At 39.0% G+C, this 15148-nt stretch overlaps 1 protein-coding gene across 1 annotated transcript; it reads right to left on the bottom strand.

Moving 5' to 3' along the window:
* Nucleotides 1-8338: 8338 nt before the first annotated feature.
* On the bottom strand, nt 8339-10207 carry LOC133809553 (uncharacterized acetyltransferase At3g50280-like). Its single transcript, XM_062245958.1, has one exon. It carries the CDS (start codon nt 9787-9789, stop codon nt 8470-8472), a length of 1320 nt encoding a protein of 439 aa, XP_062101942.1. The 5' UTR covers nt 9790-10207; the 3' UTR covers nt 8339-8469.
* Nucleotides 10208-15148: the final 4941 nt, after the last annotated feature.

Genomic DNA, 15148 nt, shown 5'->3' with positions numbered 1-15148 from the left:
ATTTTGAAAAGTGAAGAAAAATCCTATCTTTTTAGAAGTAATTTGTGCTTAAAATTATAAATCTATTTGGAAAATGATAGTTTGAATTATTTTAACTATCACTAAAACTTGGGAATCAATATACTAATAAATATTATTAAACTTACATTTTGTGGATTCTAGTATCTTAATAATCTTTCCTTTTAACACTTATTTTCAAATCATTATTGCTTTATTTTTATTATCTTAAATAGCTTTATTTTTCAATCTTTTATTTTATGTTCATAATATTAAAACTCATCAATCTTTGGAGCTAGGTTAGAATTTATTACTTTTGATTTAAAATAGTTTTCTTTTTTATTTTAGACAACTCCTTTGGGTTCGATCTCGTGCTTACACAAACACTATTCTATAAATACAATTCGTGCGCTTGCGAGTATAAATATTTAAAACATACCCGTTTTGGGACCAACATTCATCCATGATTTGATTTTATAAAATCAAAGATAAAATCAATCAAGTCCGAATGCATGATTTTCGAAATCACCAATCAAATGGATATAAATATCCTCTTGAAATCACCCTTTAAGATCATCCATTCCAAATATGGAAACTAGCTTTAATCTCTCTCTTGTTCCATCAAGACCACATTCATCTTCTTGTTCTTATCCTCTCTCTCATGCCCAAGGCAACACACGATCACACACACAATCATATAAAAGGAAAACAACAAAATAGAATAATAATTAAATAAAAAATTACAACGCGAATAAAATCTACCAGATATTACATGTCGGTCGAAGGCACTTTGACAGTCAAGTTAGTAAACTTGCAAATAAAAATAGCAAAAAGAAATAAAGAACAAGTAAATACAGATTGTAGAAAGAAATTATGAGATTTGAGAGATCAGTAAGAGTCTGGGAATTAGAGTATGACTCTAAGTATTGAGTGCAGCAGTCGTGTCATAGAAATAGTATGTTCCAATTAATTTACAGTCACAGTCGGTTAAAAATGGTCCCCTAATCCTCGTCCTATAAAAGACCTTTTGTAAGCCTCTCGTGAGAGTCGTTGCTCTCCCAGTCGTGGCTTCCATGGAAAAGCGGTCTCCCTCCTATTTTGGAGGAAGACCGCTACTTAGTTGGAGAGTGGACTAATTCCACTCTCCCACGTAATGTTTAGCGAGTAATCATCGTTTCCTCCCTGCTACGTGGTATCTTATAGCTCATCTTGGTTATGGATGAGTGTCAATCTCATGGGCTCCAAACTATGGACTAGGTCCTAATAAATGTTGACTGCTCTGAACTTGAGCATGTTGACCCCAAGTCTATAAAATAATTTTGGGCTGCGAAATGAGTCTTACTGTGAGCCCATATTGTCATGTTAAGCCCAGGGTTGAATTTTTGTCGCTACAAGTACTATTAGAATTTTACATTAATACTGAAAGTAAATTGTGTTATTAATTAAAATTTTACTTTTCTGAAAGCTGATTAATTAAAGCAAAGTGCATGTTGGTAAAATTTAATAACATAAGATATGTGAATAAAATATTGGAGAAGATTAGTTTTCTTGCACTCAAAAGTTTAGGTTAGGATTATTGTACACATTCATGTTAATCATATATATTAATATATAATTAATGACCACAATCACAAATATTATAATCACATGATGTCCCCATGACAATATATATGACATTGACAATCACTTATGTGTAGGATATTGCTTTGTTCTTATAATCACATGAATAGAATAGTCAGAATTTTCACTGGTTTATAAGCAAGATATAGTATACTTTTGGATGTATATCTTACACAACGCATAGAGCAAGATCACCAAGTCAGGCAGGGGATTATTATAGCGATATCTGATTGCAAAGATGTGGTCAAAAAGCACACCCAGACGACGTGTCGTACCTTTCATGGATATATTGAACATTAAATATATTCTTTCTTGATATGCCTTTTATTTTTCTCAACGGCGGCAAATTTTTTTTTCTTTTTTCTTGCGAAGGAAAGAGTAACCAACATATACATCACGAAAAAAAATTTGCTCTTTCATCCCTGTCCCACCAACTAATTTAAGACATTTTATCTAATTTAATTAACTATTAATAAAATTATTTTACAACATTAAAATAAATTAACAGAGCTTTCAATTCTCTCTCCTCAATTAATGCTAACTTCTCTCTCCAATAAAAATAATAATAATATCAAATTATTTTTAAAAGAAAAATAATCTCAATTTAAATTTAACAATAATATCCACTGGTTAAATATAAAATTAGTCCTTATTAAAATTTAAACTCAATTAATTAAAATAGAAAACCACATTAATATTATTGCTCTACATTAAAGGAAATAAAATATATAACATTTCTTTATAAAAGTTAAAATCATAAGTCATTACCAACATAACATAATTATATTTTATTTTATTTTTTCAAAACAAAAAAAAAGGTTAAAATTGTCCGATATTAATGTTCAATTTAAATAAAAAAAATACAATATTAGTTCCATTTAAATTAGGATAATAGCGATTCTTATTCAAATTAAGATTATACAATCAAATTTTAATTTTTTTTCCAACTCCTATTATTTTGCATAAGAAAATGATCTTTCTTCGCTCCTATTTTATTGCAGAAGAATACATGTAAGTGCCATTTTAAAAAAAATATATCACATATAGTTATGTTATGTTGGTAATGACTTATGATAAGATTTTAACTTTTATAAAGAAATGCTATCTATTTTATTTCCTTTAACGTTGAGAGCAATAATGTTAATGTGGTTTTCTATTTTATTTTTATTTCTAAAAATATTTTTAAAAAAAATTGTCGTTTAGTGTGATTGATTACCAAAAAAATTAGACTTTTAATTAATTGAGATTAAATTTTAATAAGGATTTTTAACAAATGTCACCAAAAAATATGACTTTTAATTAATTGAGATTAAATTTTAATAAGAATTTTCAACTAATTTTATATTTAACCGATGGATATTATTACTAAATTTAAATTGAGATTATTTTTTTTTAAAAAAAATTGATATTATTATTATTATTTTATTTGAGAGAGAATTTAGCATTAATTGAAGAGAGAGAATTGAAAGCTGTGTTAATTCTTTTTTTCTTTTTTTTTTGATGAATTAGCAAGTCGTATCATTACTCCAAAAACAGTTTGTACAAACTAGAAGCATCCTCCAAAAGGAAGACCTGATAAACTATACAAAAATCTATCTTTACAAAGTATTAAACCACACTATATCTCTTCTAGTTACATTCCTAGGCCACATACAAGTGACTCTTTGTTTAATTGCATCCTTAATTTTGAGAACTACTACATCAGTACTGTCCAAAGAAGACAGCCACAGATTACAATTTCTGGTGCGCCAAAGATGATATACAAGGGCGGCAATGGCAGCCGAGTACAAACTCTTCTTAAACTTGCTAAGCTTGGACTTTCCAATCCACCGAATTATTCTTGGCAATGATGTTGAACACACACCCCAATTCAGCCACTCTTTAACTTGTTTCAAACAGTCAAATGAGAAAGGACTATCAAAAAATAGATGGTCCACCGATTCTACACTCCTGCTACAAAGAATGCAATCTGCATTATCTGTTATATTAAATCTAAGCATTCTGTCCTTAGTCTTAAGCCTCTTTAGAACAGCCAACCACAGCATAAAGCTATGTTTAGGGATGTTAAGCTTGCTCCAAACTACTTTGCTCCAATATACTCTATCAGTTACAGGGCTCAAAATCTGGTACCCTTGTGAAATTGTAAATCTATCAAGTGTGAACTGAGTGGTATCAACTAAACTCTTCACCTTATCCTTAATTGCTACAAGTTTCCTCCAATACCAACTCCCTTGAAGCGGGGCACTATAGTTCCACCATTCTTCATCTTTTACATACACATGATGTACCCATTTAACCCACAAATTGTCCTCCTTAGTAGCTATAGCCCAGACATACTTAAACATAGCTGCAATATTCCAATCGGAAACACTTTTGAATCCAATCCCACCTGAAGTTTTAGACTGACATAGAGTAGTCCAAGCTACTGCAGCAGGGCCAATTAAACTATGATGACCTTTCCACAAAAAGGCACGACAGATAGCTTCTATTTCACTTACTATTTTCTTGGGAAGCACCATCACTTGACACCAGTAAGAATGGATGGACATCAGCACAGAGTTGATTAGAACTACTCGGCCAGCAAATGATAAGTTTCAAGAGCTCCACGTCCTGACTCGAGCAATCATTTTCTCCACAAGAATGCTACACTCCTTTGCTGAAATTCGTTTAGCACATATAGGAACACCCAAATATTTGAATGGAACCTCATTCCTCTTAAAACCTGAGGCATCTAAAACCCTCTGAACATCTCTGTCATGCATGTTGCTGCAATAAAATGCAGATTTTGAAGGATTAGGCATCAAATCCGATGTAAGAGAAAATAGCTTAAGGCCCTGCAACATGTAATAGATGCTCTTGTAATCCCCATTACAAAAAAGAAGGACATCATCCGCAAAGCTAAGGTGATTTAGCTTCAATTCTCCACACCTCTCATGGAATTTGAATGCCTGTTTTTGTCCAATTTTTTGCATGATTTTGGAAAGATATTCCATTCCTAAGACAAAGAGAAGATGAGACATTGGATCACCTTGTCTCAAACCTCTCTTTGCCTCAAAGAAACCATGCAACGAGCCATTTAGCATTAGTGAGAATCTTGGAGTTCGAACACAATTCATAATTAGCTTAATGAACTTATCTGGAAACTGGAATGCATAAAGCATTTCTTCAACGAAGTCCCACTCGACAGTGTCATATGCTTTTTGTAGATAAAGCTTGATCATACAATTAGCCTTGACTGATTTCCTCCCATAATGTCGAATAAGATCCTGACATATCATGATGTTATGCCCAATGAATCTCCCTTTGACAAACCCCCCTTGGTTTTGTGCCACCAAGCTTGGAAGAATAACTTTGAGCCTCGAACATATTAGTTTTGTAGCAGCTTTATAAATGACATTGCAACAAGCAATAGGGTGATAATCACTAACTGAATTTGGGCAATTACTTTTAGGAATAAGCGTCAAAACAGTTGAATTGATTTCCTTTAAAATTTGCCCTGTATGGAGGAAAGAAGTAAGAGCTTCAAACACATCATTACCTACAAGATCCCAATTTTCCTGAAAGAAATAGCTGCTATAGCCATCCGGACCAGGGTCTTTGAGGCCAGGGATGTCAAAGATGGCTTTCTTAACTTCTTCAAATGAAAAATCAGCTAGGAGCATATCGACTTGATAACTCGAAACCACTGGCCCAGTATTAATAACAGCAGCCAAAACAGACTTCCTTCTTTCTAATTTACAGCCCAGTAGACTCTTGTAAAACTCCAAGAAAGCATCAGTAATCTGTTGTGGATCATCTACCTGAATTCCATTGGCATTAGTGATAGACAACACTCTGTTTTGGGCCCTTCTTTCCTGAATGCTTCTATGGAATAACGCTGAATTATCATCACCATCTTTAACCCAAGTCAGTTTAGCCTTTTGTTGGAGGAAAGAATGGTATGCATTATGAACTTTAGCATAGGAATTCCTTGCTTCTAGCTCCTGTTGCTGCATTGCCTGGTTCATAGGATCACTGTGCATTGCATCTTGACAAATATCTAGATGTTCTCTGGCTTTAATTACAGCAGAATGCAAGTTTGAAAAACCCATCTGATTAGTTTCTTTAAAAATCGGTTTGAGGCTCTTAAGCTTAGTCACCAGCTGATACATTTTAGTCCCTTTAACCTGCTGCTGCCATGTTTTGGTAACCATTTCAGAACTTTTAGGATGAGAAGACCACATCCTAAAATATCTAAAAGGTTTCTTCCCACTCAAAACCACATCATATACAGTAAGAATGGAAGGCGTGTGATTGAAAAGTCCCTCATTCTGAAAAAATACTTCAGCGTTAGGAAACGAATCCAACCATTTCTGATTTGCCGAAACTCTATCTATCTTTGAGTATATCCTCTCTTCTCCTTGCTGCTTATTGCTCCAAGTGAAGAAGTTTCCACTATACTTAACGTCTTCAAGTTGACAAGCTCCAACACAATTGATAAAATCCAAAGAAGATTTGAATCTTACCCGATTGCCAATTCTCTCTTCTTTACTGAGAATGTCATTAAAATCACCCAGGACAATCCAAGAATCCATAGCAGAAAGCTCCTGAAGATCTATCCAAAGGCCTCTCCTACCTTCCTCATCATTAAAGCCATATAAAAATGTAACATAGAAACTTTCCTTGTTACCCACAGATTCAACAAAGAGGTGAATCAACTGACTTGAGCATTTCAAAATATTCACAGTAAAGCTTAGAGGATTCCAGCTTACTATGATTCTTCCTCCATCATGCCACGCACTATTAGAAGTAAAACACCACCCCGAAAACATTCGAACATATAAGGCCCCAAGATTCTGGGCCTTAACTCTCGTCTCAAGAAGACCAACTAGCCCAATTTTTTGATTAACAATCATTTGCTTGACTGTGCTTTTCTTTTTTTGGCTATTGATCCCTCGGACGTTCCAACTCATTATTTTATCCATTGACAAGAGGAGGTCCTCCCCCCCCCCCCCCCCCTCCTGTTATTTCCCCATCTAAACTCTGTTTTTGGTGATTCTCAGTCTGCTCTCCGTCTTCAGTAGCTGTGTTTAATGGGTCTGTTAAGACCTGAAATGAGTTGTCTGTTGTGGCAGCCACTGCCAGGAACTTTTCTTTTGGTTTCCAACCCTTAACTACTGGTTGAAAGCCATCAGCATCAACCTTAGTTTCTTTGTTAGACACAGCTACAACCTTCTTCTTCCCATCATCTTTAATTACCCATTCTTGTTTCCTTCCTCCTTTTTTCCTGCAATCAGCCGTAGAATGACCCATTCCAAAGCAATGATCACACACAATGGGCTTCCATTCGTATGTGATCGAAACAGAGGTGTTAAAGCCATACTCATCTTCAAAGTATATTAGGTCTGGGAATTCTTGTTTCAACGATACCTCAATTAAAACTCTAGGAAAACTGAGTTTATCCCTGTGCTTAGTCACATCATCAACCATTATAGGATTCCCTACCTGTCCAATGATCTTGAACAAGGATTTCTCCCCCCCAATATTTGAAGTCAAGATCATCTAAATGTACCCAAATTGGAACCACCCTGATATCCTCCTTTTTAAAATTGATCGCAGGGTCCCAAGCTTTCATAACAACTGGTCTTTTGTTAAAGAAGACATATCCACCTTTAAGCACCTCATCACGATCTTCAATGGAGACAAATTGGATCAAGAATACACCATAAGACAGCATCCCTACTCTGTCAATCTTGTCTTTCCACATTCTTCGTGCAAATCCATCCAGTATTGAGAGGGGAGGATTTGCCCCCAAAGCATAGCACACAATAGAAGACTTCCAAAAATCAACTTCATCTTGTATATCATCCATAGTAATCTTAACCTTGTTCTTCGAACCAGTGCTCGCGAATGATTTTCCAAGACTTCGCACCACATTTCCAGATCGTAAAACAGGGGGATTTGAGGAGTTACCTTGAGAAATATCATTGGAGCAACGATTAGTAGCCTCCAGGAAGTTAGCAAAATCCTTCCTTATGTCCTCCTGCTGTTTGATAGATCGAAGGGACGATCTGGGTGAAAGAGGCTCAGGGAACAGGTCGCGAAGTTTAGAAGGTTGTTTCGCTAGAGCAGAATCGTCGATAGGTTCCTCTTCAGCATCTGAAAAATCAATTGGAACCATTCCAAGTACAACATCCATGGATTTTGTCTTTTGGATATCAGAGATTGAATTAGGGCCTTTCTTCTTATTTTTCTTGTTCGAATTCAATTTCCCCTGCACTCTAGCTCTTGTTTTCGCCATGGCTCCAGCTCAAGAGCTGCAAGAAACTCGAGCGGGAATTTTTTTTTGTGTTAATTCATTTTAACGTTGTTAAATAATTTTATTAATGGATGAGACACTATAATGGGGACAAGATATTTTTTTTAATAGACAGCTCATTTATTTATAGTGTTAATATAGTTGGGAAAAAAAAATTATAAATAATTTAAATATATATTAAATAAATAAATGAAGTATTTTTAAATAATTGGTGGGAGATAGGGTACAATAAAATTTTTTTCCCTGGAAGAGGACTAGTAGGTTGAAAATATGAAAAGAAACCTAAACAAACGTCAAAATGGATTAAATGTATATGGTATGGTTGTAGTTTTAAATGAGATGGTATAAAAAAGTGTTGGGACACTCATTATTTTGACGAAAATTATTAAACATGTGCTTAATCGTTTACATCACAATCTGATCAACAGTTCCAAACAAGAGCATTTTAATAATAATTATAATAAGTAAATCTAACATAGCACACGTACTCATATCATTTTTTTTTTTTGGTCTCAGACGAAGATGAAAATTTCCCTAAATAAAAATAAAATCACTCATATAGTTAGAGTCTCTAAGAACTCTTCATCGTAGGCCATGGATTCAAGTGTCTCCGACCGAAGACAGACCTCAAAGTCAATGCTTCCTTGTTCAGTAGCCCCAGGAAAAACAGTCAACTTCCCATCAAACTTGTTCCCTGGACCACTTCTCACTGTCAGTGGTCTTCCCCAGCCGAAGTCATTGCCATAAACATCGAACCGTGGTGAACTACCAGTCCCTAGTTGAACCCCAGACTCTTTCTGGATTTTTACTTCTTTTGGGCTTTCGGCCCAATCCTTCAAGTACTCTCTGGCCTTTTCTGATGTCTGCGAAGCAACCATGGTATTTATCTGCAACGCGGCCCAGCCCAATCCATTTTTCTCAAGCAGCTTCTCTGCTGTGGTCTCCACTGTCCCAATCAACACGGCATTACCAAAATACGCTTCCGCTAAAGGCGGATCTGTTCTTTGCCTGAGACCCACTATGACGATGTAGTATACATTCTGTTCGGGTTTGAGATGACGTCGGTTTCGGGTTATGGATACCCAAAGGTGAGCCATGACCGCTTGAAGAGATGATATGTTAACGTTGGCCATGGTGGGCAAGTCGACTATCTCAGCGTTGGCTTTTGCTTTGAGTTTGGCTATGCTTTCTTTCGAAAAATGAAGCATTCTTTGCTTCAATGTTATTGGTGTTGAACTAGGAGTTTCTATATCATCTGGGTTGAAGGGTATTCGAAGTGGAAGATCAGTACCGCTGACACCTTCAAAGAACTGGTCACGATCGAAAACGAGATGGGGAGGGTCTAAAACGACGCCGTTGTCGCGAGAAATTCGAGACCATGTGTTAAAGAAAAGCCAGAAGACAGTGCCATCCGCAACGGAATGGTTAGCGGAGAGAGCGATGAAAACTGCGTCAACTAACTCCGTTACTTGAGCTGCCAGCAATGGCTTCGAAACTCCTTCGTAGTTTAAAGCACTGTTCAAGGGAAAGAAGGAGTAAACGACGTCTTCAGGGATGTAGACCGGGTCGAGAATATCAGCCACTGTGACGCCGTCAAAGGTGACGTGGTCGACGGAAGCACCACCGGCGTCGTTGCAGTCTATGAAGAAAGATTTGGTGAGCTGAACGTCGTCGTTTTGGATCATGACTAGGCGACCCGCCAGAGGAAAGAAAATGTCAAGTGCTTTGTAGAAAGCGGTGTTCAAGCGTTCTAGCCATTGAGAGAAGGGTTGAGCTTGATCTTGAGGTTTTGGGAAGAGAAGACCCTTTTGGATGTAATCCAATGGAATGAGTGTAAGATCAGACTGAGTCAATTCAATTCTTCGAGTTTTCATGTCTTTAAATCAATACTATATTTTTCTCTGTAAGAATTTGGGCTTGGTTTTTGAGACAGAATAAATGAGAGAAGAGTACTATTATCTTATATTATTGGTGTCAATGTATGAAGATAGAGAGATCCGTTGTGTCCACAAATATTTTATAACAAGAGTCGAATAAAAAAGTCAAAGATCAATTTACTGTGACTGTGACTGTGAGTGTGTGGTACCGTGAGTGAGTGAGATTGAGAGGGAGGAGGACCGGACTGGTGGTGTGCCCTTCGTGACCGCCGGCTGGAGCTAGAACCACCTGGATCGGTGTAGTGGATTGGTGGTGCCTAGTGGTGTTGTGAGGCTTTGAGAAATTGGGAGTGACTAAGGTAGTGAAATAAGATGAGAGTCTGAGAATGAGAGAGTGAAGTGGGAGGGAGAGGCGGCTGGTCTTGGTCAATATTAGGGTAAGAGAAACATAATTTTAGTTTTATATCTCTTACATGTCTTGTGTATAAAAAGTGGGTTTATAATGGAAATTTTTTTGTTTTAACAATTTGTTTATTTTAAATATTTAATGGAATATATTTTTAAAATTAATTAATGTTGACGTCGTTTTTCGTCAACTTAAAACGCAGAGCAGTTAAACAATAAGAACTATGACGCAGATAAATAACACAGAATAACAACAAGAGTTTTACGTGATTCAGCAATTAACTCTGCCTAGTCCACGAGTCAATGTTATTAAGACATTGGATATTTCAGGAAATTCTTCAGGGATAAATTCTCCAGACATATCTCTCAAGATATCAAAAATCTGTCCTTACAAAAGTTCATGACCTCTCTATTTATAGAGGGTTCTCAGAGTTCGTTCCCACATATTTCGGGAAGATACTCCTCTTCATTAATGGGAATAATGACATTAAATTCTGTAACTCCTATATACAAGGAAACGTCCCCTGAAGACCAAGGGGCATATAACAGACTAGTTAATATCCCTTTAATGTAGGGAAGTTACAACAATAAATATCTTTTGGATGCATGGACTGCGTCTCATCAGATGACCCACTAAGCCGTTCGAGGTCGGCAATCAACATCATGCCAGTCCATGTCTTTAGGTAAATTATGAGCTATGCAGCTTTCCCCAAGACCAGCTCGGAGCGGGTAAATACCACTGAGGCTATTACATTCCGGGCTCAAACCCATACCAAGCTCGAGCTACTTGATCTGAAGACACCTGACAATGGATATACTTCGATGCTATGTCTTTCGAGCTTAAAAAGGACTTCGAGGTTACCACATCTTTGAGGTTACCACATCTTCAAGGTTTTGGCATTTGGACCACGAACATGCACTTTAGCTATCGCGAGCTCACACCTGACGAATCCAGCTTTCGAGGTCACAATCTCAAGTCTCGAAATCTAGGTGTAACATTTTGCCCCCTCAAAAGTATTAGTTCGAATCCTATGAGAAGGAAACTTTTGAACTAATTTCTTCGGGAACTGTTCCATCACACACTCGAGTATGGACACGCGTCAGCTGGGTGTTGCTTGCTCAAAGTACTCGAGTGCCTTGAGACTCTGCCCACAATTGTTCGCCTGCCAACTTTATGGTACCATCATGTCGTTTGTCCCTGGCCATCGGATTTGATACGGAATCTGGCCAATGGCTCAGATTAATTCAACTTTTACAATCTCTGAGGGTCTATAAATATATCCCCTTTTTGTCTTCTCCATTTTTCTTTCACATTCAACTTCTCAGAGAGAAAGAAACCGCACTTTTTTGCCTGGTTCTTGCATGTTCTCCAAGTCAAGAAGACAAAGCACGGTTGGATTTTTTGATTCAGTGAGATCGTACCTGCAACCGCTCGTTCAATAATCCATTTCTCAGTTTCCACCGATTACATTGTGTAAGTCTTCGGTCTATGGTTTCTTTGCGTTATATATATACATTTTTTATGCATGCTTATGCTTCTGTTACACTGTAGGCATTAGGATTTATTCTCGTCCCATTTATCAATTCACTAGTTTAACGCACTAGGATTAGGATGCTTCGAATGATGGACACTAGATTCAAACCCAATTTCTGCGAAAAAGGGTCCAAAAATGGTTCCTTTTTTGGGTTTTCAAATTTTAGGAACCGTATCTTGCACACCAAGATATCAGGTACAAAATTAGGGTGTGTCTTTAAGGAATGCACGATTCTAAAAAATATCACCTTTTTAATAACCGCCACCTTTCTTCCCTAATATTTTGGAATTTCCCATGACATGTTCACTTTCCTTCCCTTTGGTGGAACACACGCTCTGGGACTGGTCTCGTTCTTTGGATCGAGCTTGCCTTGTAGCTTCGATCATTCGAGCTTAGGTACTAGCTATCTCTATACTCCTTGCTCGCTTGGCCCTCACCCTTTTACTTTCTTGTTAGATGCTAAAGAATTCGGGAAAGTGGTGGGGGTCAAAGCTCGCAATTCCCTACTCATCAGTAACCCCGAGCCCGGAATCTCCTTTCACTCGGAACCAACGTTTAATTCGGGAGCACGAACTGAGGCGTGAGCAAGAGGACACTCGAGATCACTTCCGACGTCAGATAAACGAGGCTGAATAAGGGAAAAGGAAAAGACTAAGGGTCGCTCTTTATCCAGATTCGAATATCGAGCCTTGACCGATTCCGCTCGACCCTTCACTTAAAGTGACAATTGCTTTCAAGCCAGGCGATCTTCAGTTTTCACTGATGGGGGAACCCTCTACCTCGCAGCTGAGGAGGGAATTTTTCGAGGCCGAGCATTATTGGAGCTCGGTTACATCGCTAGGCCAGATAACTAATATCTTGGACTTTCACGGTATATGATTATCAGGCTCGCTAAGGTGTCGAGCCCCGACCTCCCACAAGCGAAGCTGCCGCGCTCCAGGAGATGGAAATCCTAATAGCAAGCTAAGATACGCAGCTTGGAGCCAGGAGCACATGAAGGCTGGGGCGGTACTGCCCTTGAAGTCTTTTTTCAAGGACTTCACAGACTTTGTTGGGTTGGCCCCCTTCCAGCTCAACACCAATTCTTACAGGATTCTGTCTGCCCTGAGGTCGCTGTACCACGAGTTAAAGTGGGAAGGACCATCGCCAAAGGAGATCCTGTATCTCTTTTGTTTGAAAAGCAATCCCTCCCGAGCTCGGGAAGGGGACAACTTCTACTATCTTTCGAGCTATCCGAAGGAGAATAAGATGTTTGAAAATCTTCCCAATCATCCTCCTGACTTCAAGAAGGCCTTCTTCTGGACAGATGGCCTAGCCCTGTCTCGATTCTATTCATTCAGACAGATTCGTAAGTATTTCAACCTCCTTCTTTTGTGCTCGAACTTTGCTTTAGGCTCGTGCTTAGCTAAAATGTGCTTAACTTTCCAGCCAACTATCATCGCCCTACTCCCACTGATGAGATGAAGGAGCACAGAGAGACTTTGCTCCAACTTCCTTACGGTAGGAGATCCCTTTCCTTTCTCCTGCATGAAGACAAGCTCCGGGCTTGTGGGCTCTTAGGAGAGGATCATTCTACATCAGACTGGTCTAATAAAAAATACGACCAGTGGGAGCTCGTGCCTATGCCAATAGGCAATCTCCCCCCAAGGAGAGAGAAGAGGCCTCCGCCTCCAGTTCGTCATAGGAGTCCACAATCGGGGAACGAGGCCAACGACAAGGCCTCAAGCTCGGGCTCGGATGAGCAAGGTACAATCATCCTTAGCTCGAATATGTGGTCCCCTTCCCTACTAAAGCATAAACCCGATAGGTTAGTATTGTGTGAGGACGATAGGAACCATTTTTATGTATGGTCTTGGGTAGATGAACGAGTTCATAGGTTTGATAGCTGGCTCGGGAAATATGACACCATGTATATCCTGAACGAGGTATAGAACGGAATAGCCGTCCAATACGGGACCAACGACTATAGGGACCTTTCGAGGTTGACGTCCACCTATAGGGAAGGTACTCCCCTCGCCTCTTCTACAGATGGGGGAATTTCATGGTCACCGAGCACAAGCTCGGGGGAGAGTTCCAGTTAGGTTTCTCTCCACTTGTCTTTTTATCCCATGTATGTTTGCATTATGCTGAGTTACTTTTCGATAACTCATATCGTGGTGTAACTGTGCAGGCGAGATGGACTTCGATCTCGACAACATCCTTGAGAGTGGCGGAGCCAAGAGGAGTAAGCGTCCCAGGGGGTTGCGAAAGACCGACCAGCCCGCCAAGGTCCTTAAGAGGACTAGAAAACACCGCCTCCCCCGGCTCCGGTTGCTCCGAGCTCGGATTTAAGTCCATCTGCTCAGGTCGGGATTTCCTCATCGACCCTACCCCCGACTCCTTCTACATCCCAAGTCAATCCCCTAGCTGGCCTGCCTCCGAAGAAACCCTCGTCCTCGAAGACACCACTGCTCTCGATCTCTACTCATGTTGACGAGTATGTGATCAACAATGCTGCTGGATCCCACTGGGCAACACTAGGCTCGGACATCCTATCTCGGGTGGGCCAAAGCTTTGGGAGCTTTGACGCTCCTCACTAGCAGTTCTTGAACAATGCCAAAGACTGCAACACTCTTTACGAGAAGAGTGTTGAGCTCCATGCTGCGGTAATATTTCTTCCCCTGCCAGTTAGTTGCATTTTTTACACTTAGTCCATATACTAATTTTGTGTGTTTTTTGTATGTCAGGCTCTTGCTGTCGATGCTCAACTTAATTATAGGCTGAACAATGAAGTCCGCTCAAGCATGACTCTTGCTCAGGAGGCAAAGAATCTTCAGCTTAAATTGAGTCACGAGTTTAAGTCCACAAAAGCAAAGGTAGAGGCAGGAGCCGAGGAGCTTAAGGTGAAGATATTCGAGATTGAAAAGCAGAATGCCAGGCTCGCAGAGCTTGAGAGGGAGATTGCTCGGGTCAAGGAGGTCAATACCAAGCTTGAAGAAGAGAAGGCCCTCACTTTTGAGATCATTAAGAGTGAAAAGGCTCATCTTCTTGAAGAGTTTAAGGAGAAAAAGGATCGGGCGGTCGACCTGGCCATGTACAGAATCTGGGCCAACAATGTCGACCTCGATACTAGCTTCTTAGGCCATCTTGAAGCGAAGCTCGTGGCCAAATGGCAGGCTTGGCTTAATGAGGAGGAGGCTGCTCGAGATGACGCGGAGGGAGCCGAGGAGGATGCAGATGCTGAGAAGGCCAAGGAGGATGCTGATAAGGCCAAGGGGGTTGCTCCTTCTCTTTAGATGATGTCTCGGGGCTGCGTCCCTTTATTTTTTGTAATTGCTTTCTTTTAATTTATGCCCATTGGGCTGATACAATTTTTCTTTCTTTTTGACTTCATTTTAATATATATGCTTTACATTTCTCGGGTTGAAATATTATGC

The sequence above is a fragment of the Humulus lupulus genome, chromosome 1 (assembly GCF_963169125.1).
Source record: "Humulus lupulus chromosome 1, drHumLupu1.1, whole genome shotgun sequence".
Taxonomy (NCBI): domain Eukaryota; kingdom Viridiplantae; phylum Streptophyta; class Magnoliopsida; order Rosales; family Cannabaceae; genus Humulus; species Humulus lupulus.
Note: the sequence above shows the minus strand (reverse complement) of the source record. Positions and strands in the feature narration are given on the sequence as shown.

Bases quoted from the DNA above. Each gene is read 5' to 3' on its own strand.
- LOC133809553 (XM_062245958.1), bottom strand. From the start codon at position 9,789: ATGAAAACTCGAAGAATTGAATTGACTCAGTCTGATCTTACACTCATT.